The following is a 19,797-nucleotide window of genomic DNA, read 5'->3' as shown; positions in this document are numbered from 1 at the left end:
TAAATCTTTGAACATTTTTTGGTGGAAAAAAAGAAATGTTAAAAATGTTTCTTAAGAACAAAATCAAAATCCAATGAAATTCACTGGATTTTGGGTGATTTTTTTGTGAATGTTTTTAAAGAAAATATTAGAAGTTTAGCTGATATATATGTAATCACTTTAGATATTTTTTGGATTTTTTTTAACATTTTTACTCATTTTTTGAAAATATTTACAAGAATTTTCTTGCCAAATTTGGGGGATTTTTTTTTTTTTTAAATAAAGCTTTTAAGGGAAACTTTTAAGGAATTATTGGAATTTTCTTCCTGAAGGTTTTGCAATTTGGGGATTTTTTTTTTTTTGCTGAATTCTTGGATTTTTTTCAGATAAGGAAACAATATTTTTTGGTGCCCATAAATGAGGACAGCAGGAGGGTTAAAAGAAGTTCTAATTCTTCTTGATATAACATGATATTTTAGTGCTTCATAATGTGTTTTATACATTAAAGATATTAATCAATTTCTAAATACCATTACAATTCCATTAAAGATGATGTCCATTATTGCAATAATTACTGATATTTATGAAAAAAGTTTTTATATGCATTCTAAACTTTTTTACCAAGTTACTAACTTTATCTGTCAAATCTGCAAAATTTAAGATTTAATTCTGAGTAATTTTCCACACAAACGCCACATGTGGGAAACTGAGTTTCAAGGAAAATGGGAATAAAATTAAGCTTCTATTTTATGCCAATATATATTTAAAGAAACAAACAAAAAACTGAATGTTTTTGTCCCTCATTTATTTCACTGTAAGATTTAAATGGATTTAATCAGGTGCTGAAACAAGCAGATAAAGTGAAAAAGTTGCAGATTTTAAACCAGAGTAAGTAAAAGAAATTTAATTTAAAAGGTTTCATAAGTACAGACATGAGATGAGATTCTCATGTATAATTAGCCACCAGGGTTTGATGTCTGTAAATCAGACGGTTTACAATATGGCATCTCAGCAGCTTGTTATTCATATATTACTGCTTGAAGAAAAAGAAGAAGAAGAAAAAGAAGAATTATTTTTGTCTTTATCACGTGGAAACTGAAAATATGTTGTGATGAATTTTTGTCAATTGAAGTTTTTAATTTTTAAAAAATGACATTATTGGCTTATTGGTTTTCGAGTTTTGCTATTTATTTGTTAACTGAATATCTCTATGATATACATTAATGTGCTACAGTAGTAGTAATGTAACTTATTATCTTAACTTTAATTAAACGTGTTGTAAAAAAAAAGAAAACTTAGAATAATGCATCACTAAACTTAGATGACGTTTCTTTTCTTTAAATGTTCATTCCAACAAGTGTGGTTATTTGCTACAGCTGAGTTAGAATCAAAGTCACTCACAGAGCAGAGATAACACGGAAAATAAACGAATGAATGGATTAAATGATTCCAAAAATCATCAGTTTAAATGTTATGTTTAATTTTTAGGGACATGTACAGTGCAGCAAGCTTACTGTATTTACATCATGGACATGAGCTGCTGCATCAACCAGCAGAGGACGCTGTTCACTGTGATAATCAGTTCTGCCACCAGAGATCAGCAGAACCTCACATCTGCTGCAGCTGCACTTCATTTCTAATCAGTCAGCGGCCTCCAGAGGTTTACTGGGACAGTTGTCAGTTTAGACATTCAGGAGTTCACTGTGCTCAGAAACTCAAACTGAACAGGCTGCCATGTCATCAGGCTGCAGGCTGGAGGAGGTGCAGGAGCAGTGCATGATGGGACAGAGGGGCTCGTGGGCTCTGAGAACTTCAGTCAGCAGGTGCTGCTCCTCTGACAGAGAATCCACCTGGAGGTAAATTCAGTCCTTTAATGCACTGTCAATGTAGTGAGATTCTATGCTATTTTTATTTAATTTGAATGCGCTGCAGGTGATTTAGGTTCCTTTTTCACTGTGCTCATGACGTTTTAATGCATTTCAGTGTCTTAATGCAGTGCAAATAAATTTATATTACATCTATGAATGCTCAGAAGAATGTTCATTTGTAAGAATAATTGAACATCTTCTGTGTGCAAAAATCTAATGGAGCTGTCAATAGCCCAGCTGTGGATTCCAGGTGGCAAACAGCCTGGACTGGATGCTACCTGAGCAGCATCACATGAAGGACAGTGTCTTTATTTTAAGTACCTCTCTCCTCAGCTTCCTGTTCCTCTGCTCCAGCAGCTCACAGGTCTGGAAGATAGGAGTAGAGGGAAAGTAAAGTAAAGAAGGAAAACTGAGAGTTAAGTGCAGAATTTACAAAAAGAAGTGCATGCATGGGTTTTCTCTGGGTACTCTGGCTTCCTCCCACAGTCCAAAAACATGCTGAGGTTTATTGGTAACTCTATATTGCCCATAGGTGTGAATGTGAGTGTGATTGTTTGTCTCTATATGTAGCCCTGTGATAGACTGGTGACCTGTCCAGGGTGTCCCCACCTTCACCCTAAGTCAGCTGGGATAGACTCCAGCCCCCTGATGACCCTAATGAGGATTAAGTGGTGTATAAATAACGGATGGATGGAAGTTGGAGAGGACAGTTCATCACTGTGTTTTGTAGATCTCACATAACCATGAATACATTTAAATTGTTACATTTTAGAGGACACTTGCTCTCTGAAAAGCACTTTTGGTCCAAATCTGTTGTTTTAATAGTGGCTTGGCTTGACAAACCAGGATTTAAGCTTAATCCAGGCTATTGCCACAAAGTGAGACTAGATAAACACCCAGGTAAGGTGCAATCAGAGATGATCATTCCTGTAGTAAAAGTAATATTAAGCCTCTGTTGCTATGGTAGCAGTAGTGACTGAAAAAAGGCAACAACAGCACTGAACTTCAAGTGTATGATGTTGATATTACTTTAGATTATTATTCATTTCATTTTCAAGAATTTTGATTAGCTTTCCATTTGTTTGGTATAAATCCTTAACCTGATAGTAGAACCACACCTCCGTCTTCACCGTTACTGAACTTTACTGCTCTCTCAGAATAAAGAAAGCCTCAAAGAACTTATCGGACATTCACAGAAACTTTGCTTCCTTTTGGGAGATTGTTCCTTTAACAGCTCGATTCAGTGAAGTGAATGCTGCATGAACCTCTGATAACTCCGACATGGTTCCTAGAGGAGCCTCATTAAAAGGATTCTTGCGAGAGTTTAAAGGAGAAAGTTAGTCGTAGGACAAACCAACACCTTTGTTTTCTGTAAACTTAGTTTTATTGTGATCGTGTACATTCCAATATTTTACTGTGTTTGTAATAGAATTAGATCAATTCATTTATAATGTTATATGATAAAGGAATGACAGGACTGAATGTTTGTAATGCTTAAAAAATCTCAATATCTTCATAACATCGGAGTCTATTGTGTGGGGGCCTGTGGTCTGGAACAGGAAGCCACAGCTCAGTGTTGTTGCTGGTGCAAATCGTCTTTTTATCACAGGCCAGGATCCGTTTTCTCACCACCAACACTGAAGAATATCATACTGAGGAAGTATGTAGCTCCTTTGAACTGTATCAGAGATATAGTGCAAGTTTTAGAGGCTGGTTTTGTGCATCTGAGCGAATCCTCCACACTGTCAATAATGAGGAAACCTAAAAGATTCGTGGAGGTTCTTCTGTTTCTAAGAGAACAGTTCACTGCTGCAATCCTAAGTGCTTCAGTAGAAGGCAGCCTGACCTTTGAAGTCTCATAGAAAATACATTTCAGTTGTTTTGCACTGCAGCACTAAGGATTACCTGGGTGACAGAGAATCTACAGACATTTTACCATTCACAGAAGTTTTTTTTTTTTTTTTAGGTTTTATTCCTATTTGTGACCCTATGTTATTTCTTAATTTATATTCCTCCCCTGATGTATATAGTGCACATATTTTTCCTCATACACTACCAAGTTTTGGTGTTTTCTTTGCTGTGTCAGATTTCTTTCACTGATAAATGGTCCTGCTTCAAATCCAGTGCCGTATTGCTACACATCACACTTATTACTTTCGTGGTCACCTGTAGATAGTGAGTGAAGTATGCATGCTTAAGTCCAAACATAACTGAAACCAGCAGCCTTCTGCAAAGGTGGGGACCTGACAAACCCCTTCATATAGTCTGAAGCTGCTCCTCATGAAACTACAACAGCAACACTAACCTCATGCAGCAGATCGGCTCTCTGGGTTTGTCTCTTGCGGCTCTTCTGAGCTGCAACTCTGTTCTTCTCTCTCCTCTTCAGCCTCCTGCCTTCGTCCTCTGAGCACTGACACACACAAACACAGCAAACAGATGGCAGAAGAGGAAAAAAATAGAATCTTTCTTCCCCCTTTTAGTCAGTAATACTTGTAGTTGCATTATAATAAGTTTATTTGTATAGCACCTTTCAGAAGTACGTTCACAAAGTGCTTTGACAGGTAGAACAGTGATAAAAGAGAAATAAATGAGAACTTTACAGGAAGGCGAGTCTATAAAAGAGGGTTTTAAGAAGTGGTTTAAAAGAATCTACTGATTCGGCGAGCCTTATCTCCTCAGGCAGGTCGTTCCAAAGCCGAGGGGCCCTGATGGAGAAGAGCCGGTCACCCTTGGATTTAAGTCTTGACTTTGGAACAACTAGGAGGGACCCACCTGAGGATCTACGGCTGCACGAGGGGATGTACGGGGTTAGCGTGTCTAAAGTATAGCTAGGAGCAAGGCCCTGGCAAGCTTTAAAAATGATCAGCAAGATCTTAAAATCAATTCTAAAACAGACAGGGAGCCAGTGGAGGGAAGCTAGAACAGGGGGAGATGTGATGTCGTCTGTTAAAACCAGTATGAAGCCTAGCTGCTGCGTTCTGGACCAGTTGGAGGTGGGAGAGCGCATTTATGGACAGAAAACTGAGCTCACACTGACAGTAATTCATGTCTTTCATTATCACACAATACAAACTTGATGCAAAGCACTGAGGTGACCTTTATTGGCATCAGCTTTTAACAGAAGACGGTTTGAACCTCTATGACCTTTGACCTCCCTGTGTGTTAGGGGGCAGTTCATCAGAGCAAAAATCTCTTTTGTGCAGGAAGAGCTAAATACAACAACAAAATCAAAGTAGTGTGATCATTCTTACCTCACATCCTTCACAGAGTTGGTTGTTTGTGATGCTCTTCTGTTGAGACATGCAGGAAGAATCACAGTCTGACATCACAGACTTTAATATTGGAAAAATTTAAATGAGAAAAACAGGGATATCCTGCACAAAGGCTCCGTCAGAAAATAGCTATTTGTGGACTGGGCATCGATGTCAGCGAGGTTCAGAGAAACCAGACGGAAATCAGGCTGGACTTTCATTTCAACTTTCTTTTCACTTTTCAGTTTTGCTGCCTTTTTTGTAGAAGTGGTGAAGGCAGTTCAAATAAGTCACATGACTCAGGGCCCACGGTTAACCTGAACTTATGTGGACAGGCAAAGCTCAACAGTGAGCTTTAGTGTTGCACTGAGTGGCGTGCTGCTTCACTGCAATGAACACAGGACACAGTAGTTTAGTTTGTCTGTATCCCACATGCACCATCCTGCTGCTGTAAACACTGCAGCCGCAAACAGTCTCCAAAAATCTGTCAATGACAAATTATTAGTAAGTATTTAGACAGCAACAAACTGCAGGAAAGAGTGTAGATTGTAAAGAAAAGTTTATGAGCTGTATATGCATTTACGCTAAATTTGGAGTAACCACAGACGAATACAGCATCAACAATTTTGAATGTTTAAGACCAAAAAAAGAAAGAATTTGATTTTAAACTGAGAGAAAGTACAGAGAAATCTTAGAAGAAAGAAATGTATTTTTAATACGACATGAATTTAAGTCTGTGGTCTCGTTTTTAAAATATGATATGAGTACATAACTCCTCAAAACTACTTAATGTTGCCTAAAGTTTCGGGGTGGTTTCTGTGCCAAAATGTGCAAAATCTAAATTTCTTCTAAATCACACAAGATTAGAATAGTTTATAAAGGTTACTTTAAAGACACCCTAATGTAAATATCCTTTTAAAAACCAACAGTCGACGTCACTCATATGCAACAAACTAAACAAACCCATCCTGTAGGGTTGGATTTTCTGCATTATTCTTCTTCAGAAAAAATGTCCAGTTTGTATGGCTGCATTACTCCGATATTACAACGTACCATTGTGTGGTGTAGAACACTTTCACAGTGTTTGAGCAGAGTCGTATGTGAGCCGGTGTGCTTGAGCTGCAGCGAGCCGAGGTGTGGGTAGAGAGAGACGCGTCATAGATGTGCGGATTCAAAAGGAAGCAATGCTGTAGAGTTACATCTAAGAAACCTCGAAATATGCAACCTTGATACAGAGCTGAGTTTTTAGGGGTTCAATCATCATGATTTTCTGGTGAATAGGAGAATCAGAACTCTTCTGTCCAGTTGTAAAAATAAGTCAGGTCCTCATCAGGCTCAGTCAATATGAAAAGAATAAAACATACTGCAAACGTGTGTGCGTGCTTAAACTCATTTATGTTCACATTAACACTTATTACTAATAGAAAATTCAAAAGCAATCAACAAGATCTGTGTCAACACTTCTTAAGACTCAGGAATGTTTCTGCTGCTTTCTATCCACATGTCACTTGTTTTCTTCTCTGATGAGCATTAACAGGTTTGAGGCGATTTTGTCAGCAGCACAATCTGAGGCTTTCTGCACAAGCTTCAGAAGAACAGCGCCCTCTTGTGGTTTTGGGCCATAACGCGATCCTGCAGTTGCTTTTGGTGATGAGAATATGTGGCCAGTTGATTGTTTATTCATGTCAAAATGTAAAACATGGAAATTAATTTTTTTTCCCACTGTTTAAAATGAATAAATATGAAGACAAGATATATTTTATTATCACTTTTTATTGTAGAGCCAAAAAGCTACTGTGTGGAAAAAACTCAGTCCATTACACATCACACCTGCATGGTGTTGCTCTACTGTCCTGTGGTAACAGTAAGACGGTGCGTCACTTCTGCTTGTCCTCTCCCATGATCCAGTCTGGTTTCTTGGCTGGGGGCACATAGCCCTCTGTGGTTGCCGCTTCTTCTATGGCTCTCTTGATTGGCTGCCTGTGTCTTGTAGCTCCATTTGCGGGAGGCGTGAGAGCATCTGATTGGCCGTTAAAACCCAACACCTCTCTGTGGACCTCTTGAGAGGCTTGACTGGGTTTCATGTTGAGGATCTCACAGAGGCCTTCGGCTTGCTTTTGCAGAGTGTTGATCGACTGCAGAAAAACGCAGGTTTCGATAAAGCATTCATATATTTGCGTATAAAAGGTCCATTTGTTGATCAAACCTGATGAGGGTTTGGGCTGTTACCTTTATGACCTGGATGGCCTGTTTTACCATCCCAGGAGCAGCTGCTGACAAATCGCTCATGATGCTCTCTGGTGAAACACATACAAAAACAATATTGTTGCATTGAAAAAAAATGCTGCCTGCTTGTGAACTGCTGGCATTGGCCAACGGCGGTGTGTCTGTTATTACTATAGAGTGATATGTACCAATAGGATTGGGTATACAGAATATCAAACAATGTCTTAAACAAGGGACAAATGCCACAGTCAGCAGTACAAACTTTTCTAACTGGTGCTAAAGACATGAGTGTGTTTTACGGATACTTGTAAAATTTGATCTCTGTGTTCTCAAACATCTTTTGTGGATATCAGCAGTGGAAACTAAAACTGTGTGAGAGCCTTTACTGTATAAGTGATCAGACACATGTACCTTGATCAGGATCTTTGACCACCTCTTGAGGTTTGACTGCAGGCTCATATAATCCCTGAAACACAAACATAGCAGTCGTCAGAGACGCTCACAAGGGCACACCAGCTCTGGATGCTTTTTACCTTCAATCAAATAATGTGTTTCTGTGTACGATTAAGTTCAATTTGGAATAATCCAACATTTTTTTGAAGACACAAAATACACTTTCGTATTACCGTGAAACCTTATTTCAAAAAGTAAAATGATTTTATCAGAAAATGATGATTTTAATCAACATTTCACGTCTACATTGATTCATAAGGCATGTAAAATTTATCCTGACAGTCATTAGTTCGAGTTCGGGTAGATACCAATGTGTGATATGTTGGAAATGTTTATTTAATCCCAATACTTTATGTTCTATGAGCGGTGAAATAAAACATTCCTCTTCACCACCCATAAATACATAAATAAAACCTACCATAATTTTTCGTTCAGCCTTGAGGGCATGGACCACATGGGGAAGGATCTTCCTGGGGTATGTACGCCGCCTCCTGGTGGTCTCAACGATGGTATCATCCAAGAGACCTTCCAGATCCACAGCCTCATCCTCCTCTGTTAGTAGTGAAGAAAGAAGAAAAACAGACACTGGTCAGATATGCAGGTCTGTACTTTAGGTATACTAATTTAGGACAGCATTTTTATTGATTAAGGAGATAAATGAAAAGTTTAAATAAAGTTGTAAAGAGTATTAAGAGGGACAACCTTCAACATCAGGTGCCTCCTCCCAAGGCTGTCCATTCACCAACACATTGACCAGAACAGCTGCCTCAAAGCTCTGCAGAGAAATAAACAGGACTGATCAGAACACTGGAACAAATAAAAACACAATCTGCATTATCGCATGTAAAACTAAGAGTTAGTGATGAAGCTGCAACAGATCAGATTCAATGAAGGGAGTTTGGAGATTTGGTGTAAAATTCTCTAAGCCTGAAGCAAATAACACTTCCGGGAACAAAAGCCTTTTTAAAAACAACAATGAACGGCCTGACACAAACGGTTAGGTCATCCACAGATGTTTTAAATGTACAGTTAATAACATGAAGATGTAAACATTAAGTCCGACTCACCGCCAGCAGCTCCTGCAGTAAAAGTCGCTTCGTCTCCTCTGTAACCTCCGTCTGTCCGTCCAGCGCTGTCTTCAAAACCTCTTTATATTTGTTTAGCTGCTCATTTACTTTTCTCTTCGAGCTAACATAAACTCTGTATTCCTGATTAGTTTCCTCGCTGGGTGACGTTTTATTCTCTGCCAACTCCATCTTTGCCGCCAACTCTGTTTATATTTTTAACCGGATTTGAATATGTAATATCCTGGTCCTACTCCTAATGGCGTCCCTCTAGAAACAGCATTTTTATAGAAGTGTTCCGGCCAGCTGTTAGCCATGCTGATAAAAACAAAACCGGGAAATATCGGTGTTTTTTCTGTAATTGTTTTCTCTTTTACCTCTTATTCTCTGATTTTCAATGGAGAATGGCTTTGTTGACTGTCACTGTCACATATCAGCAAATGAGTTTGAGGAGGTAAGACGTTAAATGCACATGGGGCTTTAAACATGCTTAACACTACTATGCTAAGTACATAAGTATAGTAAAAAAGCACATTTGTTTTTTAAAGAATTTTACCCCGTCTCAGTTGTTTTTTTTTAGAGTATATATAGTGCGAGCCAGCATCACAATTATTCACGCTAGGTTAAATACACTACAAGCGTTTGATTTGCACCTATTGTGACTTCATTTACAGCCTAATTACGGCTGTGATGTACACATTTTCTTACCTTCTTGTCTCGTGATTGATTTCAATGCTACACGTTGTCTTTCAAATAAATCAGTAACTTATTTCTTTGAAGGATCTGGAGGAAGTGATCAAGAGGACCAGAGAGGTAAATAGAATCAGTTCCCCTGATGGAAAAAGTTCTTCACAGGTAGCTTACTAAATATATACACTACACCTACTACGCGTGAGTCATTTTAAAAGGAACAGACACTGTTATGGGGAATTGTAATTAAAACTTGGAAACAGGGCTGAACAACATGACTGGAATAGATGTAGACGTACAATATATTTTATGTTTGTTTACATACAACATAGTTTGTACCAAGATATTAATAGCATGAAAGCATCACAATGAATATGAAACCTGACTGTACCTATTAATATTGAAAGGAAGAGAATCAATTGTGTGTGTGTGTGTGTGTGTGTAGGCCGGTGTGAAGACTTTGGTTGCCGTTACAGAAGAAGTTGGAGAATTTTCCCGAGTTCTCCAGCTGCAGGACAGGTCTGCATTTTCCCCGAGCATTAACATGCCACAATTTACACGCACTTTAATGTCTGTTTGATAAACACATATTGCGCATGTTATATAGTGTACTTTCTGTTAAGAATGCAGAATTGAGAGCTAACGCAGTACATCCATAAAAGACTAGAAAAAAGACCTCGAAAGGAATTTTTGAAATTGTAATACAGTGAATGAAATGGAGAAAGGGATTCTAAAACGTTAGAAAACACCACAGCCATTAAATCATTATTAGCGCAAAGCAATGAATAAATAGGAAGAGATGCTGTGAGGCAACTGCATGAGTTATGTTTTCTCTTCAAACATTTGTGGAGCAAAAGTATCTAGTCTCACAGAGAGGAAACACAGAGCTGCCCACACATCTGCTGTCACAGTAAGAACAAAACCTGAGTAAATTTTCTTGCTCACTTGAGTCAGTCATGCAGTGTAAGAAATACAAATGCATACATTGTTTCACACATCTGCTCCCAGCTGGAAAGCATTGTGTTACTTATTCATGGTATTGCGTTGTATTCCTTTCGCACAGCTATCCAGATCTGGTTGCTCCATGTTTTGGCGTCCATCCTCTGCAGGCCAGCGGGGGGCCTCAGCAACGCAGCGTGAAGCCTCAGGTAGTAAAACAATCTGCACAGCATTTATATTTTGATTACGTCAATCTATATTTCTGAGAGTATCTGTGTTTCTCAGTGGTGTCCCAACACACAGTAAAGGCTTCAGTGTGTCAAACAGAGGTAGGGAAGGAGTGTTTTAGAGCCCTCTGAAGGAAGAGCAGATGTATTTACTTTGTCTGTTAAGCCATTAGTGATAATACTAAAATTCACATACTGTAATTCGTATAGTTTAATTCTCATAAGAGAAACTCTGGCTTGTAATACTAAAATAGACAGACACTCCTAATACAGATACAATTTCAGTAAAAAAAATAGACTTTTGACATGGGTAATGTGCTGATTTGTTTTAGAGTTTAATTTTTCATTATTTTAAATGAATAATCCTAATATTTAACAGCAGATATAGTGGTTTTTATCAGGTCATCTGAGCTAAGATCAAACCAGATGCTATAACCCTTAACTGATGGCAACAGGCAGCTGTTGCACACAAGGCATGACAATACAGACAACGGATAAAGTTTTAAAATGTTTAAAACATCTGTAGATTGTGCCCAATTTTTGAGAAATGCCCAAATTTTCTTCTAAAAGACACAAACCAGGATAAAGCAGTTAATTTATCTCAAACTCCCTACTGCAACAAAACATTGTTACCTGTTTTTCTGTGAAAAAAAATTCCTTTGACACAGACACACAGGAAGTACATCCCACCCTGTGACATACGAAAGCATGGAAAGTGTAAAAAATGTGATTAGAAAAAAATATCTCTGTAATTTAAATATTGGGAGAAATAAAAGCGAATGTATGAGCCCTGCATTTGTTCACTGCTCTGTGTCTCTGTGACACACCTCTCTTTTGTTACAGTTATGTTGAATGTATTTTACACAAAATATGAGGCTGTTCTTTAATGAAGATGTTTTTCCACAGGATTTGGATGCTGCCCTGCCACAGTTTTACGACCACAAAGAGCGCCTTGTTGCTATTGGAGAGGTAAACTCTAAGCCCAAACTAAACCCATTTCTAACTGCATTTTATGTATGTTTAAATCCACACCAGGGTTAATACAGCACACACGTGTGGACTGCCACTGACAAAAAAATTACATTCCTATCATCTCATGCTCTCAGCTAAACCTCGTCATATTCTAAATTGGTGTGACATATTGTGATAGATTCCAAACTTCACAAAAAAAGGGCTCAGTAAGGAAATTTGGAACTTTAGCATTAAGTCTAGAGTGTAGCATAGACTAGTTTTCCACACTCTGAGATCCAGAACAGCAAACACTCAGTCCCCTCGTGTTCTCAGGCAGGCTCACAGGCTTCACCCTTAAGATGGTAAGAGTAGTTAAACCACATACTCTGCACAAAGATTCAGTGCTCTGTATGAGGTGAAGGATCTTGAATTGGATTTTGCATTTAATTGAAAGCTAGTGTGCTGGCATCAGAGCGATAGACACAAGATACAAATGCAAAGGATAGCAATTTCCAACTGCAGCAAGGACAACGTAGGGTGTATGTTTGTAATGTTCCTGAGGTGAAAGAAGCACAATTTGATATTTGTCTTGACATGTTTATCAAATTATAACTTGAAGTCAAACGTCATGCCTAGGTTTTTGGAGAAAAATGTTCAAGTTGTATTTCATGAGCAGACATTTTGGAAGATTTTATTAGAGACTTGATGTGGGGCACAAACCAGAACTTTAGTCTTGCTGTGATTTATAAAAACAAAAGAAAATATGAGACATCCAGTGACTAATCCCTACCAGACAATTGTGCAGAGTAGTTAAATTTGGGAAATAATGGAGAAGTAGAGCTGTGTATCATCAGCAAAGCAATGATAAAACCTGACTGTGTCCAATCCAGGGATGAAACACACCCTAAATGCCCCCAGCACACCATGTTTAATGAAGATGATAATGAGACAGGACCAAGCATGGATCCCTGGGGAACACCACAAGTCACAGGAGCACAGATGGATGCAGTATCATCAAATGAAACAGAAAACAGTTCTGTGCTACACTAGTTTCTCTAGCCCATCAAGTAGAATAGCACGAATGATAGTGTCAAAGGCCACAGACAGATCTAAAAGACTTAAAATGTCAATTTTCACAGTGGTCTGACGGGATAAGAATGTCACTTGTTCGGCTTAAGTCAGTTCATAGGTTTAATTATCACCAGCACATGTGCTGCCCCCATCTAACAAATCCTGCCTTTAACGTGACTTCTGGTAAAGTAAAGGAGATTAAACTTGTTAAAACCCCAACTTCCCTCCTAATCTTACTTGTAAGGAAAAGTTGATGAACTCAGTCAGTTACGATCTTTCTCACGCACATCGTCAATCACACACACTCCTCATTCTCCAGCAGTCATTAATGCTGTAGCGCTGTTCTAGATCCTCCTGTTGAGGAATGTACGCATTTGTCAGAGCATATTTCAGGCATCACAGGGCTAAGTCAACAGTCCCAGACGGCTGTTTCCATAGCTGTTATTTTTAACGGTTGGATGTGCAGTGAGATCCAGCTCTTGTTACACTCAGCACTCTCTGATTCAGCTGTGGTATGAGTCTATAACTACATTCTCACATGCATTTTCACCTGCAAAACTTCTGCCTGCCTTCCTTTGTTGTGCACCTGAGTGTTAGACTTGAAACTTAAACTTGTCTTGAGCTTGAAACTTGACCAGCGATGCAAATTTATGATTTTAGACTACATAAATAAAACTGACTTGACTTAATCTGGAATACCGTGAAAACTGACTCACTTGATCAGGTGAAGTAAAAAAAAAAAGAAGACTAAACAATGACAGCAGTAGACAGTTTTAGCACGGCTGCAGGCCTTGAAAAATGTACTTTTAGATAAATGCATTGAATGTTTGTATCATTTTAACAGTGAACATGGAAAGGCCTTTAAATACTTGATTTACACTTAAAATGTGTGGGACTTAACTGGGATGCACCTTCAAAGATGTGAGACTTAAACTTCTTCTAAAAAGACTTAAAATATGTCTGGTTAGCAATATGTTTCTGTAGATTCTTACTCATCCAGGTTATATCAGTCCTAAGAATTTCAGTGAAAAGCAACTGGAATTTTCCTTTTTGACCTTTAAAGATGTTTCATGTCTAATCTAAGAGGCTTTTTCAGTCCTGACTGAGGTACATATTGTTACCCTCAAAATCACAGGGCTAGTGGGCAACGTAGCTGGCTTCCTTCACCTCCATCCTTTACAACTTCTTTCATGTTAAACTGGAACAGCCATCTCTTACCAGAGGAGGAGGTCTACAAAACCACATATCAGGTACTTCTAATGCAGTCTTGAGATCCCTCCCCAGAAAGTTCTCCAACCTTTTCCCACTGGGCCACTAAGGAGCCATTACCCATGTGGTTTTAAAAGCGTCAGTATATATTGGACTCCCTAACAGTCAGTTGTAACTAAAGAACATCTTGGATGAAAGGTGGAACATCTTAAAGAAAGAAAGAGTTGAGGTTTCACCATCTCAGAAGACAGAAAAATAAATGAGGATTCCTAATTCCGCTAACATATGGTGCAAAACACAAGAGTATTAAATCAATGACGTAACTGTGACTGTGATTCATTAGTGTTGGTAGCCAGATACCAATTTAAACACAAGCTATTAAGAAAACATTAGAGATGGATTTTTTTTTTTTATATATATATATATATATAGAGAGAGAGAGAGAGAGAGAGAGAGAGAGAGAGAGAGAGAGAGAGAGAGAGAGAGAGAGAGAGAGAGAGAGAGAGAGAGAGAGAGAGAGAGAGAGAGAGAGAGAGAGAGAGAGAGAGAGAGAGAGAGAGAGAGAGAGAGAGAGAGAGAGAGAGAGAGAGAGAGAGAGAGAGAGAGAGAGAGAGAGAGAGAGAGAGAGAGAGAGAGAGAGAGAGAGAGAGAGAGAGAGAGAGAATTCCACCCCAATCTCTTGGTTGTCTAAAAAAGAGAAGCATATTCCAGAAGCTTTCTGATCATATTTTAAGATCACTTCTACTATACTGGACAGGAACACTTTATTACTATGCATCTGTGCTGAGGGCATATTCATCTGCAAACTGTTTTCTGGTCATTACTAATTACAGTAACTCAAGAACAGAAAGAGGGAGGGCTGGAAAGGGCATAAAACTATGAGTTGGTCAATTTTAGTTTCATCAAAGGGAAAACAACAAAAATATTGCAACAAAATCCAAACTACAGCTCCCATTGGCACTGCTGATGGCTGTTTTTTTGTCGTATTTTGTTTCCAGATTGGTTTGGATTTCACTCCGTGGTGTGCCCCCACTCAGCAGGACAGAGATGACCAAATGAATGTCTTCATTAAACAGCTCAGCATCGCCAAGGAGCTGGACCTACCTGTGTGAGCACAATAGAAGAGTGTACAGTTCAACCCTGGTGTGATGACAGTGTAACACATGAGACTAGACATCAAGTTATTTTAAACAGAAAAAAGATCCAAAGCACGCTTGTTGCAAAAAGTTAAAAGTCCATTCAGTGGATGCAGGACAACATCTGAGCAAGCGGTGAATCAACTCACAAGTGGCAAATGCACGGTATGACCACTAGATGGCTTTACAGAATGTAAATAGGTGGGATATAAGTTTGCACTAAATCCTTCCAACTGCAGCACCAGACTATGTAATCACAATAACTAGAAAGAGGAACTGATTTCAGATTCTACATTTAGTCCAACCCAGCTCACTAACAACATAAATCAGCACAGATTACAAAAAGAGGAATAGAGGACTTTAGATGCTACACAAATATATGAAATCAATATAAACAATGTATCCAGTCTATGTTAAGAACTAACAACTGTGCTGCCTTGCCTGCACTAACTAACCAAAAATAATCTACAGTTGAAAGTAGCACTCCTAGAACTGTTGTCTAAACATGCATAATTAAATTCCAATTTGGCAAGATGTGCTTGGAAAAGAACAACCCCTACTCCTGGCCTCCAGTGACAAACAGACATCTCATAAATTTAACGTAGCCATTTACAGATCTGCAGCGGGCAATGTTTTTTGGTGCAGTCACAATCTGCAGGAACACCTGACAAACACACCAAAGCGTGATGCTCACTCCAAATACAGCCTTGTAGAGTGGTCGTTTATAAGCGGGTGCCATGACGACAGACACGGCTTGATTGGAGCACAGCGCTGGAGTGCCGATCCAATCAGTCAGATGAGGAAGCAGGACCCAGGATATGGTCATCACACAAAACAGGGAAATGAAGTGCAATGGCCGTGGGCTATAAGCTGTGACCTGCATTTGGTGTATATAATAATGTTCTCTCAGCAGTAATAATTTGAGACCATCACTGGCCTGAATATAATTTTTTGATTGGTTCTTAGCCTTCAGCCATAAAGCTGTCTGGATCGCTGCTTTGTATAATATAAAAGTGGTCAACCAAGGTCCAAATGTGCTTTTGCGATTGCATTTACTGTATGTGCAGAGACGCATGACAAACATAATGTTACAGTTAAGTAATTATTTGATGTCATGCATCTTATGAGTCTTAATGTCAGATGTCAGTGGATTTTTTTCATTAGTTTATACAAGCACAGTGGTTGTATATGTATCAGTACCCTTCAAAGGTCTATGAAACTAAATGTTTTTATTATTATTATTATTATTATTATTATTATTATTATTATTATTATTATTATTACAGTAAGACGGCTTTCAGTCATAACTGATGTTACTGGAAAAACATCCTTAAGAATAGGACCACTTTGAATGAAATTCCAGTTGAATTTTAGCGCTTTTAGTGGTGTTCTGTTCCAGTAAAATGCAGTGATTGTGTTCATTTTAGTATTTTTTTATTTATTTATTTTTTTTTTTTTTACAGCACTGCTAAAACTCTCCGATTATTTCAAGCATGCATCCTCTTTAGTTGTTTGGAACTGCTAATAGGTATCATGTTGTGATTTTTATGGTAAATGCTAAAGCTTTATTCAATAATGAGTAACAGGATGGCTTCCATTCATATCCTACAAGTTATACTTAGATATCCCTGCTGATGAAAAGGACAGGAATATGTAGTTTGCTTTAGTCAAAGATTCTAGTCTGGTAAATATTACACACATCAAACTGCTAAATCCCACACTAAAGCTGTAAAGTATCTTCTGCACAAGATGCATTGTCAAATGGAGGACAGTCTGAAGCTGCCAATTCTCTCATCTGTAGTATCTGATAGTCCTGCAGTTGAACCGGAGAGTGGTTGGACTTTATTTGAGTGTATTTTTTTAAAGAAGCGCGCGATCAGACAAAACAGTCACCACTCAGGAAGCTGATTTACATGGATACACATGATCAGCCCGGCAGGCACGAATGCATTATGAGTCATATCCCACAGCTGCAAACTAGAATCCATTTATTTTCACAATTAAATTCCTTCTGAATCTGTGAAAAAAAAAATAGTTAACAGCCTAAAAAAACATCTCAGTCACTGTGGTGATGCTGCTGGTGACGACTCATCACTAAAGAAACTTCGTTTCTCACAAAATCGCCTTCAAAGTCCAGTTGCTTTTCCATAAATCACCAAACGGTTTAGATCCAAGACACTGATCGGCTCTCCCTACCCAGTACAAACCATGCAGACGTCTCAGGTCAGCTGGTTCTGGATTACTGCCTGTTCCCAGAGTCGAAACTAGACGTGGTGAAGCTGCCTTTAGCTCCTATGGTGCTCAGATGTGGAATGAATTATCAGAAGACCTAACACCTGAGACGATGCTGACTACTTTCAAATCCAAGCTAATTCTACATGTTTACCACTAATTTTAATTTATTTAAATCATATTTGTTATCAGTTTGTTGTTTTTGTTGTGTTTGCCCTGGTCTGTTTGCCTTTATCATTTGAAAAGTGCTATTCAAATAAATACACTTTGTCTTGCTTTCCTGTTTTCTGCACAGGAACGTCCACTCCCGATCAGCAGCTAAGGTCACCATAGACACCATGAGAGAACAAGGTGGGTGCTTCACTTTGTTATGTCGTGTACATACAGAGATTTGGAAGTTCTAAATTTGTGATTTTCTGTCAGGTATCAGCCGAGCTCTGCTTCATAACTTTGCGGGGAAGCCGTCTGTTGCTCTGGAAGGTGTGAAGGCTGGTTATCTTTTCTCTTTCCCTCCTGCTGTCTGCAGGAGTCAACAGGTAGGTGAGATTTACCACTACGGAGAGAAATCAGATACACAAATGATAGAGTATATTTTACAAGCATTAAGAAAGAAAGAGAAAGGAGGGTTGTCTTTAACAAAACTCCTTCCATCATCAGCACTAAGATCATTTATATGGCTAGATGTTCCCTTCAGTTATTGTAATGTACACTTGAGACACTATTATGAGTTCACACACCTAAATAAGAGCATGCATCATCAAAATAGTCTTCAGTCCTGCATGAATGATCAACTTTTACATGTGTGTGACAGAAGGTTTTGCTAAATCTACAAAACTTAAACTGAACTTTGGTTCATGTGAAGTTGTAAAAAATGTACAAAAGCACAGAATATTTACACTGTCACATGACCAGTGAGGTTAAGAAAAAGCACCAGATGTTCACTATGAACTTTACTGCAAATATAGTAAGGCCAATGTGGAATTAAAGGTTAAATTATTATCATACACTACTGTTCAAAAGTTTGGGGTCACTTAGAAATGTCCTTATTTTTGAAAGAAAGGCATTTTTTCCAATGAAGAGAACATTAAATGAATCAGAAATATAGTCTAGACATTGTTAATGTGGTAAATGACTATTCCAGCTGGAAATGGCTGATTTTTAATGGAATATCTCCATAGGGGTACAGAGGAACATTTCCAGCAACCATCACTCCTGTGTTCTAATGCTACATTGTGTTAGCTAATGGTGTTGAAAGGCTAATTGAAGATTAGAAAACCCTTGTGCAATTATGTTTGCATATGAATAAAAGTGTGACTTTTCATGGAAAACATGAAATTGTGTGGGTGACCCCAAACTTTCAAAAGGTACTGTAAATGTTAATGGCAATATACTAGTTCTACTACCTGAATGTAGCAATACCAGAACCTATAGGAGTACCAGTATTTATTATTAGTAGTAGTGCTATTAGAAGTGATTTTTGTTGTGCTGCCTGTAGGAAGCCACGTTGTTTGTTTACTTTCTGACGTAACTAATCCAGCAATAATGATGTCAGAAGCAGTAATAGAAATTGCAGTAAAAAATACAATACCTTCTGCATGATTAAAAATGTATTGTTTTCTGGTAAAGGAAGTGTCTGTATTGTTAGCACTAAATTACAGCTATGTGGTTCATTTTATTTACATGCTATTGGAAATATTTAACATGTTACATTTATATTTTATGTTAGCATAAGCCTTTAATGCAGAAATGTTGTGACAAAGGTGTAAAGGCTACAAATCTAAGGCCGCATTTCTAAGATAAGCAGCATGTCTCATCAGGTGGAACATAGCGAGTGTATCTACTGAGTCACCAACATAATGAAGAGTGACAAAGTTAATTTTACTTCACTGTACAGAGAAAAAAGCTAATCAAGCAGATCCCACTGGAGCACATCTGTCTTGAAACTGACTCTCCTGCACTGGGTCCTGACAAACACGTAAGTTTTAAATGATGACAGTTCATCATACTTAGACGCCGTACTCCGAGTGAACATCCTCTGCAGATGTTTTTTTTATCTCTCCGTGTCTCTTTCTGTCTCTCAGGTGAGGAATGAGCCCAGTAATATCACTCTGTCTTGCCACTATATCGCTGACGTCAAAGGTCTGTCGCCACAAACCGTCCGGCTCGTCACTGCACAAAATGCGTACAGACTTTTCCCCAAGGCCAACAGGTGCACATCTGACATGTAGGTGCATTGTCTGTGCCTTTTGTTTATGAAATGAAATGTTGAAGAAGCTAGTGGTTGTAGATATAAAGTCAAGAAATCAAATGTCATTAGGATCAGTCCTAATCACAAATCTGTGTCAAATTCTTCAGAAATTGTGACAATAGTCTTCTGGATCTTTGTTTTGAACGGATGGATTGATGAGGAGTGAAATGTCATAAGCAGGACAGTGTGTAGGAGTTCATTTTAAAGACTGTTTTTAAGATATCATGCATAAAGACCAGTGAATGTTTGCATT

General features: G+C 38.4%; 3 protein-coding genes across 4 annotated transcripts; 1 reads left to right on the top strand and 2 right to left on the bottom strand.

The window, feature by feature from the left end:
- Nucleotides 1-1,393: 1,393 nt before the first annotated feature.
- batf3 (basic leucine zipper transcription factor, ATF-like 3) lies at nucleotides 1,394-5,173 on the bottom strand. The gene is made up of 4 exons (XM_023267773.3): nucleotides 5,099-5,173; nucleotides 4,153-4,257; nucleotides 2,169-2,213; nucleotides 1,394-1,829 (listed from the first exon to the last, which is right to left on the bottom strand). Exons 1-4 carry the CDS (start codon nucleotides 5,171-5,173, stop codon nucleotides 1,695-1,697), a joined length of 360 nt encoding a protein of 119 aa, XP_023123541.1. The 3' UTR covers nucleotides 1,394-1,694.
- A 1,678-nt stretch (nucleotides 5,174-6,851) lies between these two features.
- Nucleotides 6,852-9,196, bottom strand: nsl1 (NSL1 component of MIS12 kinetochore complex). Its single transcript, XM_023267760.3, has 6 exons — nucleotides 8,845-9,196; nucleotides 8,480-8,552; nucleotides 8,196-8,329; nucleotides 7,736-7,790; nucleotides 7,328-7,395; nucleotides 6,852-7,233 (listed from the first exon to the last, which is right to left on the bottom strand). Exons 1-6 carry the CDS (start codon nucleotides 9,031-9,033, stop codon nucleotides 6,976-6,978), a joined length of 777 nt encoding a protein of 258 aa, XP_023123528.1. The 5' UTR covers nucleotides 9,034-9,196; the 3' UTR covers nucleotides 6,852-6,975.
- On the top strand, nucleotides 9,157-19,795 carry tatdn3 (TatD DNase domain containing 3). Of its 2 annotated transcripts, none has more exons than XM_023267759.3 (10): nucleotides 9,157-9,295; nucleotides 9,622-9,654; nucleotides 9,977-10,050; nucleotides 10,595-10,679; nucleotides 11,604-11,666; nucleotides 14,927-15,036; nucleotides 17,592-17,647; nucleotides 17,720-17,832; nucleotides 19,191-19,271; nucleotides 19,378-19,795. In XM_023267759.3, exons 1-10 carry the CDS (start codon nucleotides 9,239-9,241, stop codon nucleotides 19,522-19,524), a joined length of 819 nt encoding a protein of 272 aa, XP_023123527.2. In that variant the 5' UTR covers nucleotides 9,157-9,238; the 3' UTR covers nucleotides 19,525-19,795. The 2 variants fall into 2 exon arrangements, with proteins under 2 accessions (XP_023123527.2, XP_023123526.2); XM_023267758.3 differs by having other exon boundaries at nucleotides 9,622-9,696.
- The last annotated feature ends 2 nt before the right edge of the window (nucleotides 19,796-19,797 follow it).

This window comes from Amphiprion ocellaris, chromosome 12, assembly GCF_022539595.1.
Source record: "Amphiprion ocellaris isolate individual 3 ecotype Okinawa chromosome 12, ASM2253959v1, whole genome shotgun sequence".
Classification (NCBI taxonomy): domain Eukaryota; kingdom Metazoa; phylum Chordata; class Actinopteri; family Pomacentridae; genus Amphiprion; species Amphiprion ocellaris.
The sequence above is the reverse complement of the archived record's forward strand: the minus strand, read 5'-3'. Positions and strand labels throughout refer to the sequence as shown.